Below are 21,318 nucleotides of genomic sequence, written 5' to 3' on the forward strand. Positions count from 1 at the left end.
CTCAAATGAAATCCTAAATCAATTCAAATCACATTAAAGCTTATGCAAAACCGAAAATCAGCAAGCTAAATAAATACTAATACCAATCACTCATCACAAATAAACTAAGGTATATTTTAATTTGATTTCTCACGATAACAACTACAATATTTTTTTCTAGAGACAGACATGGGATGTGAAGTTTGGCAGTCAGCACTCAGTAAGACATTCATAGCACCTCCTTTCTAGAAAGGTACATTAGAAATCTATTGGTGATGCCATTGCATCGTTTAATTGACTTGTAGAAGACCAACTAACCCATCCAATTCATAAAAAATAACGCATAGGCATTTGGTATGTATTCAGAAATTTACTGAATTTCTGAAACAAGACTTTACTGACCTCTCCAGTGGCAAGTATTCAGAAGTTTGTCGTGCTCAAGAGTCACGGCAGCCATGGTTAACGTCAGGCCCATCTCCTTCCTTCTACTCGTTTTCCTCCACAAAATCAAGCTGGTGTCATCTGCCAGCGACGAGCAGTTCGCTTCCGAAGGTTTCACCGGCGCAAACCTCACCCTCGGCGGTGCTGCCACCATCACGCCGAGCGGCCTGCTCGCTCTAACCAACGGCAAGCACATCAAAGGCCACGCATTCTTCCCGGCTCCTCTGCGCTTCCACGAGCCGCTGGAAGGTACAGCCGTTGTGTCCTTCTCGGCCACTTTCGTGTTCGCCATCATCTCCGAGCACGACCAGCTGAGCGATCATGGCCTCGCCTTCGTGGTCGCGCCCAGCAAGAACCTCTCTGCCGCCACCGGGGCGCAGTACTTGGGGCTCCTCAACATCATCGACAATGGAAAGACCAGCAACCACATCCTCGCCGTCGAGCTTGACACTGTACTCAGCCCCAAGTTCCATGACATAGACAGCAACCACGTCGGCATTGACGCGAACAATCTCCAGTCCACGAAGTCCCACACCGCCGGCTACTACGAAGACGGCACTGGCAAGTTTCTGAACCTGACGCTGATGATCCGCAAGGCCATGCAGCCGTGGGTGGACTACAACGGCCAGGCCATGGAGCTCAATGTCACCTTAGCTCCTCTGGATGTTGTGAAGCCCAAGCAGCCTTTGCTGTCAACCGCCATCAACCTTTCAGAGGTGGTGACCGGTACAGCATACGTTGGGTTCTCGTCGACAACAGGCCTCTCCATCGCTTACCACTACATACTTGGCTGGAGCTTCAGCTTGAATGGAGCTGCACCTGTCCTCAACTCATCAAACCTACCTGCACTGCCAAGAGTACCTCACCGGAAGCGTTCCCTATCTGAGATTCTGGTGATCGTGCTGCCGTTAGCCACGGCTGGTTTCATCATCGCATTGCTCGTCGTTGTCTTCATGTTTGTGCGGAGGCAGTTAAGGTATGCCAAGCTCCTTGAAGATTGAAGGTTGAGTTTGGGCCACATCGGTACTCTTTCAAGGACCTCTTCCATGCCACTGAAGGATTTGCAAGCGACCATTTGCTTGGGATTGGAGGATTCCGGAGAGTGTACAACTTGGAGATTGCAGCCAAAAGGGTGTCACATGATTCAAAGCAAGGGGTGAAGGAGTTTATTGCGGAGGTTGTTAGCATGGGGCGGCTCCGACACAGGAATTTAGTACAACTACTTGGCTATTGCCGCCGTAAAGGTAAACTTTTATTGGTCTATGACTACATGTCAAATGGTAGCCTTGATAAAGACTTGTACGACAAGAACAAACCCGTTCTAGGATGGAACATAAGGTTTCACGTCATCAAAGGCATTGCATGATTTGCATCTGGTTTGTTGTACCTCCATGAGGAATGGGAACAGGTTGTCGTACACCGAGACATCAAGGCGAGCAATGTTCTTCTCGATAGTGAGATGAATGGATGCTTGGGTGACTTTGGCCTTGCAAAATTGTACGACCATGGAGCCAACCCAAGGACCACACACATCGTTGGCACAATGGGGTATCTTTCCCCTGAGCTGCCCCGCACAGGGAGAGCATCACCGGCGACCGATGTTTTTGCCTTTGGGATGTTTCTGTTGGAGGTGACCTGTGGACGGAGACCGCTGGAGCATGACCAGCAGGATAACCAGGTTGTGCTGTTGGATTGGGTGTTCGAGCACTGGAACGAAGGAGCAATTCTTGATACAGTAAATCAGAGGCTCAGTGGTGAGCACATGGCGGAGGAGGTCAGCTTGGTGCTGAAGATGGGGCTCCTGTGCTCACAACCGATGCCTAATGCACGGCCAATCATGCGACAAGTCTTGCAGTACCGGAGATGGCAATGACGAACCTGGACTATAGTACTCTGATGCTTATGCAGAATGAGAGGTTCGACTCATATGCCATGTTGGATGCTTCGTCGTTCGCGACGAGCATTGGTCCTGGGCCTGACATCTCAGGAGGACGATTATGTGAACTTGATTTTCTATTGGTGGTCAGTTTTGGTCTGCTGTTTCCAGCTCTAACGAATTTGCTATAAGACAAATTGGACAGAGCACTGCAATTTCCCGCCTCTGCTTATCTTTGAACTGAACTCATAAATTCAAATGTATGTCCACATGATGTGATTCTAGACCTGAGTGAAATTAGAACTATCGAACGATTGGAAGCAAAAAGGCAACTGCATTCTCTTCATCCATACAAAATCATAGCAGAAGGTAGCATGCAATATGTACATTCAACGGAAACCTTGAGATTATACCAGGTTATGTATGTGGGAAAAATCAATGTTTGCAAAAGCCCCCATGAATTTAGCATCAATCAAACAAAGTTAACCAGTAACAACTGCCGAATTTCAAAGAACAACAGTATACATACTAGCACGGAGAACCTCACGATGCCCATTATCCACTGCATAATGCTGCTTATTGGTTCCTCTCCTTGTTCTCTTGCTCAACCATGTAAGCCTTCTTCATTTCTTCCAAGACTGCATCATTAGTGCTGCCAAGGATACAAAGGGCACCGTGAATACCACATGGATGTGGTGTCTTTGTCATGCCAATGGAAGACAAGTAAACCAATGCAACAGACAACATCTAGAGAAGAAAATGTAAAACATGTACATCTTTCGATATAATGATATTTCCCCAACATGATGGAAACAAAGCCCTTTCAACCAGTGGAATCAAATTCTCTAGCTCAGCCAGAAACTGGTTTTGGTCATATAATTACCAGAGAAAGACAGACAAAGCATCAATGCCCTTTCTTAGATTTTCCCCATTTTGAGATCAGCAAACATGTTTCAATACGAGGGTCCTCAGATTGCAAATACACCGTCTATACTAACACGGAGGCCATCTTCCATTGATCTTGTGATTCTTGTCCAATGGGCAATCTTATATTTACTAATTGAAGGCTCCTTTTGGTGCCTCCACGTTAATCCAAAAAAATCTTAGAAATTCTCATAAAAAAACAAAACATTCAACCGTCGAATTAATTAATTGACTAACTGTAATCATAGATCAATAAACAGATTAAACAACGTAGACGATTAAAAAACAAATCATAGAGTCCAGCTCCTAGACTACTTTTTGCCTTACTTTTCCTTCCCTTTTTTGTTGTAGATATCATTGGTCTAACAAGATTACGTTAGCAAACTCCAACTTAGTTACGTTAGCAATCAACACACTTTTTCAAATCAATTATAATCAAACATTACAAAATTAAAATAACAGAACGCAAACATATTACGGATTATCACACAAAAATAATATCAAAGAATTTATAATGTATATAAAAAATAATATGAGATAAGGTGACGACATTAAAAATAATAATAATTTCAAAAAATCAAGAAACAAATAAAAAATGAAAATTATAAAGTAGATCTATTCACAAATAATAAACATGATTCCAATATTATGAACAAAAATTATATTTACATTTTACATTCTAATATTTAAATATAAATAGTTGATGTATCTTAGCATACAACCATTATTAATACAAATATCTACAATTCAACCATAAGCTAAATTTCTAGCCTGTGCAGTCGCACGGGTTGATACGCTAGTGGCTTTAAATTTCAAATCAGTTTAAGCACCAGTTCCATGATGTCACCAGTACCAGTTCGTGACAGGTCAGGACTAAGAATGCTAAAGCATAACCTATAGTGCACCCAGCTCAATCAAATTCTCAACACATGGATACAGATTGAACATTCCAAAATCCAACTAAACCCAGTGCCTACAGTCAAGTTAATATAGTAGAAAACACCACTTTATTAGCAACAAATACTAACCAACTGGCACCTGTCACGGAGACAGTTTCTAAACTCAAATCAACCTCCAGAAATTGCAAAATACCAATGACTAAATGAAGCATGTCACTCACAGTAATGGAAATTTTTAAAGCCTAAAATAGGAACATCCTTGAACTCTTTTGTCGCGGCCTTGCGGCAGCGATCGAATTGGATACATGTGGGAGGTAGCCGGCCTGTCCTTCGCCGGCTTCTTGCCCGTGATGAAGACGAAGATGACGCCAAGGGCGTCAACCTTGCCAGCGCAATTGATAGCAGCAGGGAGATGAGGAATAGAGAATTGGAGATGAGAATAAGATTGTTTATTCCCTCCTGTTCCAAATAGAGGGCTGCTCTATAAATAGAGTTCAGCTGGAGTCTAACAAATCCAAACTGATTACAATTCAAATCTGTCTTAACTATCCCTACAATAACCAACTTGATTGCCTATCCTCCTCAATCTAAACTTATTTATTTGAATACATATATGGTAACTTCAGCTGCCACTTTTGAGTTGCTGCCGGTCCTTGTCTCCTGTTATAAGTCCCGCCGACCATAACATCTCTCCCCTCCTCTGGAAACAGCTCGTCCTCGAGCTGAAATTCTGGGTATTGCTCCTTGAAAGATGGGACATCCTCCCTCGTTGCTTCACTTGACGGCAAACCATCCCAACGAACGAGCACCTGCCAAACTCCACCGGCGAATCTGCTTCTCAGCACCTGAAATGGAACTGGTACAACGTGGCCATTAAGCAGCGGAGGAACCGGGGTTGCTCTGTTGGCGGATTGCCATAGAACTTTTTAAGCACACCCACATGGAACACATTGTGAATCTTGGCACCGGGCGGAAGACGAAGTCGATATGCAACATCACCTACCCAAGCAAGGATCTGGAAGGGCCCATAAAAACGAAGACAATTTGCCCTTAGTGTGAGAAGGCAACGAAGCAGCTGGCCTGTTGAGTAGCTTAAGCCAAACCCAATCCCCTTCTCCAAAAGCCACATCTGTGTGCTTTGCATCATAATGCAGCTTGGCATGCTCCTGAGCTTGAAGGAGACGATCACGCATGTCTTGCAGGAATTCATCCCGCTCACGCAGAGACTGCTCCACGGCCGGAATGCGGGCTTCACCTTTATCATAGGTCCGAAGTGATGGAGGATCCCGGCCATAGACTACTCTGAATGGTGTATCGCGCAACGCTGAATGATAAGCTATGTTCTAACAATATTCAGCCCACGGAAGCCAGCGAAACCAATGCTTGGGCCGATCACCCGTTAAACAACGAAGGTGCATAATGATCACCTTATTAGCCACTTCGGACTGACCATCGCTCTGCGGATGAAAAGCTGAACTCATGTGCAACTGTGTCCCCGATAAACGAAATAGCTCCTTCCACAAATTACTGGTGAAAACCACATCACGATCGCTGACGATAGATGTTGGAATTCCATGGAGACGGACGACCTCATCAAAGAAAGCGCGAGCAACCGAGCTGGCTGTGTAAGGGTGCCCCAATGGAATGAAATGAACATACTTAGAAAGATGGTCGACCACCGTAAAAATGATTGTTTTGTTGTTTACTCACGGAAGACCTTCAATAAAATCCATCGAAATATCACCCCAAATTTGTGTTGGGATCGATAAGGGCTGCAATAACCCCACCAAGTGCAAATGACTTACTTTGTTCCACTAACAGATAGAACAATTCCGAACATAAGTTTGTACCAAAGATTTGTCTCCAGGGATTCGGAAATTCGTTCGGATGCGCTACAACATTCGCTAGACACCTTCGTGGCCACTATCATGCGCTTGGGCAAGGGGTTGTGGCATCGTTGGAGAAGAGGCCGGAACGAACACCCTTCGATTGACCGTAATAAGAACATCCTGAAAAACCCAGGCTAGGCCCTTGCGGTTGGCAGCGATATCGGTGCCCAATTGTTGAAGCACGGCATCATTAGCCACCTCCTGTCGCAACTTGTTGAAGACGTCAAAAACGGATGCGGACAATGCAAATGTAGCGGCAGCCTCCGCATCGCGGCGAGACAAGGCATCAACGACCACATCGGTGTGCCCCGGCTTGTATTGCACCTTGAAATCAAAACCCATGAGCTTGCTAATCCACCAGTGTTGAGGTATTGTCGACAGGCGTTGATCCAAAAGGAATTTAAGGCTATAGTGGTCTGTCCGGACAACAAACCGGCGACCCCACAAATACGGCCGCCAATGCTTGATAGCTTGTGCAAGGTCGATGAGCAACCTCTCATAGGCGACGAGACCCACGTGCCGTGACGCCATAGCTCTGCTGAAAAATGCCAACGGTATGTGGCCTTGGTGTAGAATAGCACCCATGCCGGTTCCAAAAGCGTCAGACTCAACGATGAACAATGCGCGAAAGTCAGGTAATTGAAGCACCGGGGCAGTAGACAAGGCGATCTTGAGGGCTTGAAACGCCCGAGCGGTCTCCTCCTTCCATGCGAACGCCTCTTTTTTAAGAAGACGTGTCAATGGTGCCGCAAGGGAGCCACAACCCGCGATGAACCGCCGATAATAGCCGGCAAGACCGAGGAATCCGCGCAGTGCTCGGACTGAATGTGGCTCAGGCCAATCCGCCACCGCTTGCACTTTTTGTTGATCCATGGTGACCCCAGCGGCCGTCACGACGTGCCCGAGGTAAGAGACGGAGGACACTCCAAAGGTACACTTAGATTGCTTGACGAAGAGATGATGCCGCTGCAACGTCTCCAACACCAGCTACGCATGCCTCAGGTGGTCCGCCCATGATGCACTGTAGATTAGGATATCATCAAAAAATACAAGAACAAAGCGACATAAGTACCGACGGAGGATGTCTTTCATGAGGGCTTGAAATGTGGCTGGTGCGTTTGTGAGGCCGAACGGCATAACCAAAAATTCATAGTGGCCCTGATGCGTGCGATTCTCGACATTTGATGGACTCATGTGAACTTGATGATAACCAGAGCGGAGATCAAGTTTTGTGAAGTATTTGGCACCGTATAACTCGTCCAAGAGCTCCTCAACCACTGGAATTGGAAATATGTCCTTGACGGTTAGTGCGTTGAGGGCGCGATAATCGACACAATCGCCAAGATTCATCGCGCTTTTTGACCAATAGAACCAGTGAAGAGAACGCTGATGTGATGAGGCGAATGATGCCCTATGCCATCATGTCTGCACATTGCCTTTCTAGCTCGTCTTTCTGCAGCTGCGGATACCGGTATGGACGCACCGCTACCGGTTGCGCACCTTGCAGCAAATGAATGCGGTGATTATGTGCACGAGACGGGGGAAGACCACGCGATTTGGCGAACACGTTTGTGAACTTGTGCAACAGGCGTTGTAAGAGATTATCTTGGTCATCCGTCGCGTAGAGCTAATTGCTGCCTGATCCCGGCACTCCGTACCAGGAGACTGGCCGCCCACGGAGATGGCACGACATCGTCAGCCGATCGAAGTCACAAAGAATAGGTCCTAGCGTGCGGAGCCATTGCGTGCCGAGAATTACATATAGCCGCCCAGGGGCACGACGTAGCAATCCACATTGAATTCCTCGCGGTCGATGAAGATGTGCAGATCCTTGCAAACGCCAGATGTGTGAAGATGATCGCCATTCGCCACCATCACGGGCAAGCCGACACGGGCAGCCTGGTAGCGAATGCTGAGCTGCTGTGTGAGGTCCCGGATAAAATTGTGTGACGATCCGGAATCGACGAGCGCCAGCAATGGTACACCACCAATCAATACCCACAGCGGCACAATATTAGCCTGTTGCACACCGGCTACCGTGTACAGTGAAATGTGGCTTGATCTGGCTGTCCTCGGACGCACCCCAGTCCTCAGTATCCGACGCCGAGTCATCGTACTCGATGAAGAAGAGATGAGCACACCAATGGCCACGGACGGATTTCTCATCACAATTGAAGCACAAGCCCTGCCGACGGCACTCTGCCATCTCAGAAGGCGTGAGACGACGGACTTGGCGTGGCGCTGTGGTGTCATTTGGAGCAGCAACACCGGAAGATACGGCATGTGTGGATGCAGTAGCGTCGGAAAGGCCGGCGTTTGTTGGTGAGGCGCGTTGTACTAACGGTGGCTGCGGTCCACCATACCGCAACGCACGGGATGCCTTCTTCTTGTAAGAACAGGCTAAACCCATGGCCTCCTCGAGATCTCTCGGGTCCTGCAGCTCGACATTGATCCGTAGGTCGTCCATGAGGCCAGACGTGAACAACTGATGCTCTTGTCGTTCTGTCAAAGGATCCGCCTGGCTAAGAAGCGCCAAGAAGCGGCTCTGATAATCTTTCACGATGCCGGTTTGTCGAAGGTGGCAAAGTTCACCCAATGGATTGCTGCGGATTGACAGCCCGAAGCGTGTGTTGCATAAGATCTTGAACTCGTGCCAGGGTGGCTTGCCACGACTACGCTCGAGGTGGAAGTACCGATGATGGGCATTGCCATCCATGTGATACGACGCAAGCCATACCTTGTATTGTTCTTCGGTCTTTTGTCCACGGAAAAACTACTCGCATCGAGTAAGCCAAGGTAGTGGATCATCTTTGCCGTCATACCGCGGAAACTCCAGCTTAAAGAAGCGAGGCACGACACCAGTGTTGATGCTGCTCACATCTGCCCTGATGTCCATCACACTGTTGTCGTGCAGTTGCTGGTTGCCGCCTAGATGCAGCCCTGGCGTGTAGACCTGCGGAGGGTGCGTTTTGCCGTCAGGGTGCAGAATTCCCACGCCGCCCAACACCAGAAAAGGCGATGACGGTGGTGGCATCTAGGTGGCTACCGATAACGCGGAATCACCCGTGACCAGAGCGTCTTCCAGACTCTTGCCTTTCTCCAAGACCATCATTCGATCCATGAGACTCGAAAAGATGGTTTTCATCTCACCGAGGAAGTTGGTGACGTCCATGAAGCGCGCTTGAAAACGCTCTCCTTGCACAGCGATCAGTGCCTGGACGTGTTCGTTCTCCGAACCTGAAGACATGGTCTCTGATACCAAGTTGTCACGGCCTTGTGGTAGCGACCGAATTGGATACGTGTGGGAGGTAGTCGGCCTGCCCTTCGCCAACTTCCTGCCTGTGATGAAGACGAAGATGACGCCGAGGGCGTCAACCTTGTCGACGCAATTGATAGCAGCAGGGGGATGAGGAATAGAGAATTAGAGATGAGAATAATATTGTTTATTCCCTCCTGTTCCAAATTGAGGGCTGCTCTATAAATAGAGTTCAGCCGGAGTCTAACAAATCCAAACTGATTACAATTCGAATCTATCTTAACTATCCCTACCATAACCAACTTGATTGCCTATCCTCCTTGTCGGTGTATTTAGAACCAGGGGTCCCTAAGTCCCGAGGCCAGACCGGCCGTCCACCACATATCACCACCCTGCAAGATAGGTAGAAACAGAGTGCTCGGGAGAGAGTGCTCGGGGCTGCACGTGGCAGCCCCCGAGGACTCGGTGCCCCGAAGGTCCCGCTGAAGTGCTCGGGAGAGAGTGCTCGGGGCTGCACGTGGCAGCCCCCGAGGACTCGGTGCCCCGAAGGTCCCGCTGAAGTGCTCGGGAGAGAGTGCTCGGGGCTGCACGTGGCAGCCCCCGAGGACTCGGTGCCCCGAAGGTCCCGCTGAAGTGCTCGGGAGAGAGTGCTCGGGGCTGCACGTGGCAGCCCCCGAGGACTCGGTGCCCCGAAGGTCCCGCTGAAGTGCTCGGGAGAGAGTGCTCGGGGCTGCACGTGGCAGCCCCCGAGGACTCGGTGCCCCGAAGGTCCCGCTGAAGTGCTCGGGAGAGAGTGCTCGGGGCTGCACGTGGCAGCCCCCGAGGACTCGGTGCCCCGAAGGTCCCGCTGAAGTGCTCGGGAGAGAGTGCTCGGGGCTGCACGTGGCAGCCCCCGAGGACTCGGTGCCCCGAAGGTCCCGCTGAAGTGCTCGGGAGAGAGTGCTCGGGGCTGCACGTGGCAGCCCCCGAGGACTCGGTCCCCCGAAGGTTCGCGCAAGCTCGTTCAAAGACTCGAAGGGCCCCGTCGTCAGGGTGTCATCCAGTCAAGGGCCCGATGCCGCATTTAATAGGCGCGCGTGGCCTGACATTCTGACATCCTGACATTCTCGGCTGCCCACGCCCCAGTGTCAGACCCTGCCATGCAATGGCAGGGGGGCGTGGGTCCATTAAATGCACGGGTCCCGTCCCGTTTTCGCCTGCGCGCCTCGGGATAACGTCGCCAGAATCGAAGCGCTCGGCCTGCCACCCTGCCCTGGCAGGAGAACAAGACAGGGTGGGCGCACCGGGCACCTCTGAGGCTGTCCGGTGGGCCCTTTTCAGAGCACCCCGAAGCTTCCGCAGCGGCTGGTGGTCGAATACACGCCGCCTTCCTCCACCGCCCCTGTCACTTCGCCAAAATGAAATGATTACGCCTTTCTCCGTGGCACCTGGGCATTCGCGTCCCCTCTTTCCCATTCAGGATATGTCGAGGTCGGCGCATCTATAAAAGGAAAGGATGGAGGACACCGAAAAGAGAGAGGAAAAAGAAGAAGGAGAGGAGAGTCAGTCGAAGAACAAGAAAACAACAGCCCCCGATCGCAAGACGATCAAGAGACCAGCTAGCTAGAACATAAGAGCCTCCAGCTCTTTGTAAACAGCTCTCCTTGGAGAACCAGATATATCCTTGAAGGATCCCCTTCAAGGATAGATATAACACTCATACAGGAGTAGGGTGTTACGCCCCCGCGCGGCCCGAACCTGTTCAAAAACCCGGTGTACCCGCAAGCCAGCGCATTTACTTCCGTTCCCGCTTTTTTCCCGTACAAGCTTTTCTAGGATCATCCCCCCGGCCGAATCTCTAAAGAGGGGTCTCTCGGGATCCCTGCGACAGGAGTTCACTCTCCGACAGCTGGCGCGCCAGGTAGGGGGGAATATCCCTAGATTGTTTGTTTCCCTTTTTTCTCCACAGGAAAAGATGGCCGGTGGGCACCGTCTCCAGCGTTCCGGCTCCACTTCCAGTAACGGAACGCCGCCCCACGACCAAGAGGTTTTTCCCGCCCAAGGGGATCAGGGCGCTGGGCCCATCAGCGCCGCCGCTGCCGGCGTACTCTCCGACCCCCAACAGATGGTCGGGGCCCCGGCCGCTAGGTCCGCCTCTGGATCACCTCGAGACCCTACCCCGGGCAGGTTCTTTCAGGTTGGCTACGGAGGAAGGGCAGCCACTCCCGAATCCGTGGAACATCGAGCATCTTCGACGCTTCTACCCATAGACGGTCAAGCTCGCGGTTCAGGTTGATAAGGCCGGGGGCTTCTCCCCGCCCGAGCGGTCTGAAGGCTTCGCCCCGTGTGGTAAATTGCTGTCACCCAACCTTGTAAATATCGTACATTCAGTATTTTAATAAGCAATCACTATGTCAAATTATTTCTCTGGATTCCCTATGTTTAATCTGTCTGGTGAGGTGCTCGGTTGTGCGAGAAAAAGTTCGCTCTCTCATTTTTTCCCGTTGACAAAAGAATCCCAATCGGTATACATGCGAGCAGTCGTCGCTGACTTACGTCCGGCATGGTAGGCTGTGGTGTTCGGTGTCGTGACGGGCTCCCGGGCACTAACCGAGTTTCGGGGCGCTCTGAGTAATCCCATCACTCGAGCTGCTCGAGTAGGCCGGAGCTCAGGCCCTCGGAGCGGGCTGTCGGTGTTCGGTCTGGCCTGTCATACCCGGGCGCCACCGAACCATAGGACCTCTAGGTTATGCCTCTGTCCGCCTTTGTCTGCCGGTTCGGGTATTCGAGAGGTCTCGGGTCGAAAAAAAAAACGAGAGCAGTCTATGGCAAGTACCGCACTAACAGAGCGCACCAGACAAAGAAATTCTATATTCTCTCTCTTAAGTCACAGGTCGGCAATCACAAGCAGTTCGGCCGCGAGGGCTTCAATGCCCCGGTCTCTGGTCGGCCCCAAGGGTCTTCGGGTGGTCCTACCGCCTAGGCTTGGGTGGTCGAGATCACCCGACCCTAGGAGCCTCGTATGCCTCTGAGCGCTCGGGCGCTCCGTTGAAAGAATCAAGTCCCCGGGCCCCCGAGCTCGGAATCAACCCCTTCTGGATCGGCTGGCCGGAAGGCCGACGGCTGTCCGGTGAGTGGTTATGACCAGACAAGTCTGTTTTCAGTGAATTTATGTTCCCGAGTCCTTCTCGGGGGCTCTTGCGCTTTAATCTGCCCGGTGAGGTGGTCTCCTGGCACGCAAAAACCCTGCCACGTGTCGGCTTTTTTCCAGAACGACAGAGCGGTTCGTAGAAAGGAGTACCGTGCGTGCGGTAACGTCTGACCGAAGCCCTTCGTGGTGGTCGTGGTGTTCGGTCCGCTCTTAAGGACCCCGAGCACTACCGGGTCCTCAGGTGCCCTGGGTAATCCTATCACTCGAGCTGCTCGAGTAGTCCGGAGCTCAGGCCTTGGGGGCAGGCTGTCAGTGCTCGGTCCGGCCCTTTTTTGAGCCCGGGCACCACCGGACCGCGAGGACTCTTGGTCACATTCTCGCTCACACGCGTCTCCCTTCTACCGGCTGAGTGGTCGCAAAGTGAAAAGGTGTCCGCTGGGCACGGCGTGTTCCGGGCAGGGCCGTTCCATCTCCCGAGCAACGGAGTCTGTGTCTTTGTTTCTTAAACTAGGCAGTGCGGACTCGCGAGAGCTTGAAGGCTGGCTGCGCCAACGCCAGCAACCAGAACAACTTCATTTCTCGGGGATGGGAAGGTCGGGAGCGGCCCGACTGAGTACTCCTCGGGACTTCCAGGCGGAGCGCCAGAGGAAACATCAAGCATACAGAGAAATTGGAGTTGCGAGCCCAAGGAAAAGCTGCCATTATATTCACAAGACATAGACAAAGCATTTTTCTAAGGGTTCACTCCTAATATTCACTCCTGCATCTACAACAAAAGAAAAAAGGGCGCCGAAGGCCTAGTCAGCGGCAGAGGCGTCGGCTGAGTCCTCTGAGTCGTCCTCGGGGGCTGGCGGTGGCGGCACCTCTCGCCTGAAGCCGGCCGCCACCGCAGAGGCGGTACTCCTAACCGCTGCTCGGGCGACCTCCTCCTCAGCCTCGACCACTCCCTCCCGCGCCGGCTCCAATGGGAAGTTCGGGTCCCTGCTTCGGTAGCAGGCCAGGACATGCTCGGCCACGGCTTGGGCCAAGCCACGTCCCTCCCGGGCGGCAAGTTCCTGAACTGCCCAGGGCAGGGTCTCGAGGCGCTCGCAGACCTGCTGCAGCTCCAACACTTGTCGTGCGGGGCCGTCGCCCTTCGTGTCGCCGACAAGCCGCCCAAGACCACCTTTCTCCATGGCCCGTCGCATCCGCCGGAGTATATCCTCCAGCATCTGCACGAGGTTGACCCGCGAAACAAAGGCTGCCTCGAGCTTCTCCCTGGCAGCCCGCAGCTGTGCCTCGAGTCCCTGGTCCTCGGCCGGACCGGAAGAACCGCCAGCTACGGCGGGGACGGCATCCTGCTTCGCCTTAGCCACCACCTCGGACAGGGCTTGTTCACGGGCGGTCAGTTCCGCCTCGTGTTTCGCATTCTCTTCCGCCCTGGTAGCCGCGGTGGCCGCCGCGGCAGCGGCTTCGCCCTCCCGGCGACTCAGCTCGCCCTCTCGGCGATTCAGTTCGCCTTCCCGGCGACTCAGCTCATTCTCCCGCCGGGCCAGCACCTCCTCCTGCTGGACCACCGAATCCTCCCGGGCTCCGAGATCAGACGCTAATAGCTCGTTATCCACTTCCCGGATGGAGACGTCCTCTTCCCAGCGCTTGACTTCTCCTCTGATCTTCTGGAGGTCGTCTTCCCAGCGCTGGAGGTCGGCGCGCGTCGTCTCGACCGCGCCCTCTCGGCGGGCCAGCTCGGCCTGCCGCTCCTCTGCAAGCCGTTCCCGGGCCGTGACTGCCGCCTCCCTCACCTGCGCCTGCCCCATCCTGGCAAGGGCCTCGGCCGCCTGCTGCCTCGACGCCTCAGCCAGGCGGGCGGCGTCTTCTCGTTCCCGCGCGGCCTCTGCCCGCGCGGTCCTCAGGCCTTCTCGTTCCCGCGCGGCTTCCGCACGGATGTCCTCCAGGAGCTTCTGCTCCCGCGCGGCTGCCGCACGGGCCTCCTCTCGGGCGCCCGCCAGCTGCGCCTTCTCCAGTACCATGCGGGCGTGCTCGGCCTCGAGCTCCCCCTCCTTGGCCTCCACCGCCGCGCCCAACTGCCCGACTGCTGCTCGGACGCCTTCAATGGCGGCCAGGAGGGGATCGGCAGGCCGGCCAGGCACTGCGAGCGCCGGTGGGTCCCAGGCTTCTCCGCCGGATGCCTCCAGGGGGGCCGAGCTCTCCACAGGGCCCTGTGCCGCCATCCGCCCCGGGCTCTGCCTGCCCGGGGTAGGCTCCTCCGGAGCCAAGGCCTCGGACGGCAGCTGCGTTCCCGCATCAGCCGCCTTGCCCACCGGCCCCGGCGAGGCATCCGCCTCCACCGTTCTCCGCCCCGGGCTCTCCGCGCCCGGGGTAGGCTCCGCCGGCGCCCTTCCGGTAGTCGCCGCCACCGCCTCTCTCCCTATGGCCGCCACGTCGATTGGCGCCTCCACGTCGATTGGCGCCTCCGCCGTTCCTACACTGGCCTCCGCTGGCGCAGCGGGCAGGTTCGGCTCTGGCCTTGGCGCCTGCTCCCTCTCCGTCGCCGCAACGCCTGCGGCCGGCCTACGGGAGACAAGTAAAAGTTGTCAAAACTTAGTTCGGGCCGAAAGGACCCATGGAAAAGCAAGAAAAATGACTCACCGATACCGCCATTTGGCCGCTGGGAGCCTAATGTCCGGGTCCGGTGCCGTCGGTCCGGACCCCTCCCGCCGCCTCTTCCGCTGAGGGCTCGGCTGGGCCATCGCGCGGGCCTCGGGTGCCGCCGCACGAGTCTCGGTCTCCGCCGCGCAGGTCGCAGGCGTCGGCGCGGGCCCCATCCGCACCAGGCGCGGCTCCAGCACCGGAAACGCCGCCGCCGCCGTCGGCGACGGCGGAGACTCCGGCAGCATGATCAAGGCCCGGGGTCGTTTTCCCCGGTCTCCCGGCGTCAACTCTTCAGCAGCTTCAGGGGCGCCCTCTTCTCTGGCGCGGCGGCTACTGCTTGTGGCGGCCCCGTCGCCAGCCTGCGCCGAGCTGCCAACAACCTCCTCACCCAGGAGTTCTTCCAGCCCGGGGAGCTCAGAGGCCTCGGGACTCCGGCTTCTTGGCCGGTCCACGGGCCCTTGGGCGTCAAACTCCGGCAGCCGCCTCATGATAGCCACCCGGTCGGGATGGGCGCAGAGCGCCATCTCCGGCCACGGGAGCTCCGCCCGGCTCATGTCCTCCGACCCGGTGATCACTCGGGTCATCCCTCGCAGCTCCGCCTGCCCCAGATCCCAACTCGCGCCGATCTGGGTCCTAGTGATGTCCTCCGGCCCGGTATAGAACCAGCTTGGTCGGGCCCGCTCCCGCAAGGGCGCCAGTCGTCGACGCAGGAAGTCCACGACCACCATGACAGAGGTCAGCCCGGACTCGCGCAGCTCCAAGATGCGCTCCAGCACCGGCTTTAGCCTCGCATCTTCTGGCGGCGGCGCCTCCCACGTCGATCGCCGAGGTTCCGCCGCCTTCTCTGGCAGTTCGAGCCGCTCGTGGGGGTCGATGTCGACGAAGAACCAGTCCCGTCGCCATTCCTCCCATTTGCTGCGCACCACCTGGGGAATATAATGGTCCCCCAGGCCTTCCCGGAGCCGAAGGTTGCAGCACCCCGCGACGTCCGCCGTGGAGTGCCCCCTCTTCTTCCCCACCGGCCGAAGGACGAAGAAGTGGCGAAGCAGCGTCGCCGACGGCATCACCCCCACGAACATTTCGCAGAGATGTGCGAAGACCGCCAACGCCACGACGGAATTGGGGCTTAAGTGCGCCATTTGGATGCCGTACGTCTCCAGCACTTGCAGGAAGAAGGCGGAGAACGGCGGCACTAGCCCCGCCGCCACGAAGGAGGTGAAGAGGACGATTCGTCCAGGAACGGTCGTCGTCGGCGTCAGAGTCGCCGGCCTCACCACCACAGCACCCTCCTGACCTTCCGGCACCAGCAGCTTCTTGATTTTATCCGCCGCCTCCTCATTCCTCAGGCGTGATTCCGGCAAGATGCTGTCCGGAGTCCTATCCCGGCGTCCTCCTCCAACCCTCGTCATCTCAGCGGAGTGGAAGGCGTTTTTTGGTGGTGAAGAGAGAGAGAGAAGGAAGAACGCTCCGGTCGCCTGGGAATTTCCTAGGGGCTTCGAAGCGCAAAGGAAGCAGGAGCACGGGTGCGAAAGAGCGTGAAAAAGGGGAACGGACCGATCCATTCCCCCTTTTATATCTCAAAATTCAAAAACTGCCGCCCCGGACGGTTCGCTCGGCGAAACGTCGCCTCGGTCGACGCAACTGTCAGGCGAATCTCCCGCCGATCGCGCGATGTCAGCGGTTGCCAGGCGTATTTTTCCTCGATCTGCGCGGCGACCGCGCGGGCCGCCCGTATGATTATCGAGCCCTTCGGAAGTTGAGTGGACACGCGTCCACTCATTTTCCCGTTGGGGCATACTTGATGTCTAAAATCCGCAGGGACCACCTCTCGAAAGCTTGCCACATGGCGTCCGGCCAGCCTTGGCCTCGGTCGCGACGAAGGGCCCATTCGCAGTCTCCGTCCCATCGACTGCCAGCGGGCCCGGGGGCTACTGTCGGTGTATTTAGAACCAGGGGTCCCTAAGTCCCGAGGCCAGACCGGCCGTCCACCACATATCACCACCCTGCAAGATAGGTAGAAACAGAGTGCTCGGGAGAGAGTGCTCGGGGCTGCACGTGGCAGCCCCCGAGGACTCGGTGCCCCGAAGGTCCCGCTGAAGTGCTCGGGAGAGAGTGCTCGGGGCTGCACGTGGCAGCCCCCGAGGACTCGGTGCCCCGAAGGTCCCGCTGAAGTGCTCGGGAGAGAGTGCTCGGGGCTGCACGTGGCAGCCCCCGAAGACTCGGTGCCCCGAAGGTCCCGCTGAAGTGCTCGGGAGAGAGTGCTCGGGGCTGCACGTGGCAGCCCCCGAGGACTCGGTGCCCCGAAGGTCCCGCTGAAGTGCTCGGGAGAGAGTGCTCGGGGCTGCACGTGGCAGCCCCCGAGGACTCGGTGCCCCGAAGGTCCCGCTGAAGTGCTCGGGAGAGAGTGCTCGGGGCTGCACGTGGCAGCCCCCGAGGACTCGGTGCCCCGAAGGTCCCGCTGAAGTGCTCGGGAGAGAGTGCTCGGGGCTGCACGTGGCAGCCCCCGAGGACTCGGTGCCCCGAAGGTCCCGCTGAAGTGCTCGGGAGAGAGTGCTCGGGGCTGCACGTGGCAGCCCCCGAGGACTCGGTGCCCCGAAGGTCCCGCTGAAGTGCTCGGGAGAGAGTGCTCGGGGCTGCACGTGGCAGCCCCCGAGGACTCGGTCCCCCGAAGGTTCGCGCAAGCTCGTTCAAAGACTCGAAGGGCCCCGTCGTCAGGGTGTCATCCAGTCAAGGGCCCGATGCCGCATTTAATAGGCGCGCGTGGCCTGACATTCTGACATCCTGACATTCTCGGCTGCCCACGCCCCAGTGTCAGACCCTGCCATGCAATGGCAGGGGGGCGTGGGTCCATTAAATGCACGGGTCCCGTCCCGTTTTCGCCTGCGCGCCTCGGGATAACGTCGCCAGAATCGAAGCGCTCGGCCTGCCACCCTGCCCTGGCAGGAGAACAAGACAGGGTGGGCGCACCGGGCACCTCTGAGGCTGTCCGGTGGGCCCTTTTCAGAGCACCCCGAAGCTTCCGCAGCGGCTGGTGGTCGAATACACGCCGCCTTCCTCCACCGCCCCTGTCACTTCGCCAAAATGAAATGATTACGCCTTTCTCCGTGGCACCTGGGCATTCGCGTCCCCTCTTTCCCATTCAGGATATGTCGAGGTCGGCGCATCTATAAAAGGAAAGGATGGAGGACACCGAAAAGAGAGAGGAAAAAGAAGAAGGAGAGGAGAGTCAGTCGAAGAACAAGAAAACAACAGCCCCCGATCGCAAGACGATCAAGAGACCAGCTAGCTAGAACATAAGAGCCTCCAGCTCTTTGTAAACAGCTCTCCTTGGAGAACCAGATATATCCTTGAAGGATCCCCTTCAAGGATAGATATAACACTCATACAGGAGTAGGGTGTTACGCCCCCGCGCGGCCCGAACCTGTTCAAAAACCCGGTGTACCCGCAAGCCAGCGCATTTACTTCCGTTCCCGCTTTTTTCCCGTACAAGCTTTTCTAGGATCATCCCCCCGGCCGAATCTCTAAAGAGGGGTCTCTCGGGATCCCTGCGACAGGAGTTCACTCTCCGACACTCCTCAATCTAAACTTACTTATTTATTTGAATACATATATGGTAACTTTAGCCGCCACTTTGAGTTGCTGTCGGTCCTCGTCTCCTGCTATAAGTCCTGCCGAGCATAACATCTTTATTTCTATAAGCAACAACTACAAATATGTTTACCCACATCCTTCTACTGAATGAACATATAAAAGGCATCATATTAAGTTTCCATGATTAGGCTCAATGTGATATTTTGCTAATACATCGAGCATTGTGAAAGTCCTCAATGCTGAAAAGTGCTGCATACAAAAAACTTTAAACAATAACTGCTAGTGCAATTTTACCTTGCACAACGAAATTCAAACAATAAAAGAGGTGGCATATAATGAGCACTTACTATTGATGAAGGCAATTATTCAACTCTTTGGCTTGTTTGCGGCATTGCCATACCACAGAGAATGTTCTTCCCCGAGCACACTCGGCATATTTTGAACAGTAGAAATCACATTCCTGAAGGGCCTTTTGTTTCATTTTGCTGCGCAAAGCTGCAAAGGTAGACGGGTAGCATGTCAATTTAACACTTAGACATAAGGACAAGAATCTAACACCTTTTATCAAATAGAACAGAAATTTCCCTTAAGTCAAACCCCAATCTACAAAATGTTGTCAGTTAGCACTGAACAGCAACAGTTGACTGAAAGAAATCCTTTAAGATGAAAAAGCATGCCATCAATTTTGCACATGCTCTTTCTTTTCATTCTTATGCACATCAGTATTTGGGAGGTCTAGATATTGGAAGGGTCAAGTTCTTCGTCCCTTCAGCTTCAACTTTCACTAAACGGCTCACTGGGAGAAATATCAATAGAGGCAATTCTTAAAGCATAATTCTTCCACTTCCAGTCCATTGGACAGGGAGACATATTTGCACACTTCCATAAGAAAGCTGCCCTATTATCTTTATTCCCAAAGAGTAAAAAATGACTAACATTCAGGCATGACAAATTTGGCCTATAAAGGTTCGAGTAATGGTTAAACATAAGGCTTGAACTTTCTGCAAATACTCCAAGCAGCAAATGCAAAATCAGATGATCTCATTTCCTGGATCGGTGAAACCCCAAACACCATTCTCATCCTCGTCGCTTGGTAGCATCATTTCACGAACTGTGCTCAGATTTCAAGAACCAACAGTAATGGAGAACAACTTTTCGCCAATTCATCTACCACAGGACTAATCCGAGCTTTGAATACTTCAATACGACAAATCAAAAGCTTAAGAAGCACGGATGATGCTGGACTCACCTTCCTCGACCTTCTTCTTGACGTGATTCTCCCTGGCCTCCTGGAGGTATCCCATCTAGCCCCCCCCCCCCCCCCCCAAGATGCTACCGAATCGGAGGACTGGGAGAGAGATCGAGCAGTTGGGGTTAAACCCTAGCGCCCTTGGAAGGGAACGCGGACATTGACGGCAAGGTTTTCTCCTCTTCGTTCGGTGGGTGAAGTGCGAATGGACTATTGGGCGGCCGGATTTGGAGGTCCATTAGGCCCGAATTCAGTTGGGCTCACCTTCCAGATTATTTGCGTTGGCTGGGCCGAATTGTCCTCAGATATGAGCCTATTCTCATCATTTTTTCGGATCCTATATATCGCTCTCACATATTCATTCGACGACGCTCTCATTGTATATCCATGTATCTATAACTTAAATTTATGTTTAATATTAACATATTAAATATTTATATTTTCGTTATAATGTACGTGCGCTTAGCTAGTTCTTCTTTTATCTACCTCTTAGAAAACAGTTGTTCGTCTAGTACAAGGTACTTGTAGCGATGGGAGGACTGCCTGCACGCATCATTTTCGTGAAGGAACCATTGGTGATCTGAAATTCTGGAACTGCTTGCAGCTTCACTCAATCACACGAGATTCTTGGATGGATTCTCACAACCCGTGGATGATGGGTGAGGGATAAGGACAATTCCACCAATCCGTTCACCAGCAACGACCGAGCCATGAACAAATCCTGGCAGGTACGGCTAACTGACGAGCGCATGCTGCTGCCGGGCTCGACGCTTTTGGCACCAACCGGCCCTGAACAAAAACGCAGGATGGCAAATTGGCAATGCCGTCGTCAGAAGACCGCGTACACCTGTGGTACACTCATCGGGATTTTTGGTGAAAACGTGTTTCTTGCTGCATGGTTATTTGACTATTGCGGTAACTTCATCGTGTGTGTCTGTGAAATGACGCAGTTTGGAGCAAGAGAGGTGGCAAAGTTGTGCACTGGGTAGCCACCCAGGTCACTTGTGCTTTGCTCAAGGCCTGCGCATCAGCGCATGCATCAGACATCATGGTGAAATTGTATTGTGCCGCTGCTCACAGAAAAGCACGTGATAGTTTTATCCGTAGGTAATGTTAGCTACTGGCAGACATCTGCTTGGTTTTGGCTGTTTTCATTTCTGCGGAAGATTCCGGTTATTTGTTTCTAGCAGGCAACCATTCGGGGTGTAGGATTCTCAATAGAATCTCCTGGTGAATGTTTTTGTTTTCCCTCCGGAACTCCTGCGTTCTATCGTGCGTGCATGTGCGGATGTGCCTTAATACGAGTGAAACAGAACAATGGCAGAAACATGGCAATTTCCAATGGAACTGAAGAAGCATCATATGCATCACCCCGAAATCCATCGGCGACAGTCTGACGGGGCAGAGCGTCAAACGGTTCCTGCACAACAGGATACTGGGACGAGAATAAACT

General features: G+C 53.7%; 1 protein-coding gene and 1 pseudogene across 1 annotated transcript; one reads left to right on the plus strand and one right to left on the minus strand.

Annotated features, from left to right (window-relative positions):
• The first annotated feature begins 434 nt into the window (after positions 1 to 434).
• On the plus strand, positions 435 to 2,487 carry LOC133914793 (L-type lectin-domain containing receptor kinase SIT2-like; annotated as a pseudogene).
• A 192-nt stretch (positions 2,488 to 2,679) lies between these two features.
• On the minus strand, positions 2,680 to 20,068 carry LOC133916488 (uncharacterized). Its single transcript, XM_062360172.1, has 3 exons — positions 19,866 to 20,068; positions 18,964 to 19,111; positions 2,680 to 2,948 (listed from the first exon to the last, which is right to left on the minus strand). Exons 1-3 carry the CDS (start codon positions 19,918 to 19,920, stop codon positions 2,873 to 2,875), a joined length of 279 nt encoding a protein of 92 aa, XP_062216156.1. The 5' UTR covers positions 19,921 to 20,068; the 3' UTR covers positions 2,680 to 2,872.
• Between the last annotated feature and the right edge of the window lie 1,250 nt (positions 20,069 to 21,318).

Source organism: Phragmites australis, chromosome 4, assembly GCF_958298935.1.
Source record: "Phragmites australis chromosome 4, lpPhrAust1.1, whole genome shotgun sequence".
In the NCBI taxonomy this organism is placed as follows: domain Eukaryota; kingdom Viridiplantae; phylum Streptophyta; class Magnoliopsida; order Poales; family Poaceae; genus Phragmites; species Phragmites australis.

What these genes read in the sequence shown, in the direction of transcription:
- LOC133916488 (XM_062360172.1), bottom strand. Translation starts at nt 19,920, where the DNA reads ATGGGATACCTCCAGGAGGCCAGGGAGAATCACGTCAAGAAGAAGGTC. An exon ending in CAAGAAGAAGGTCGAGGAAG is followed by an intron (nt 19,112 to 19,865) that starts GTGAGTCCAGCA and finishes CTACCTTTGCAG; the next exon opens with CTTTGCGCAGCAAAATGAAA. An exon ending in AATAATTGCCTTCATCAATA is followed by an intron (nt 2,949 to 18,963) that starts GTAAGTGCTCAT and finishes TATCCTTGGCAG; the next exon opens with CACTAATGATGCAGTCTTGG.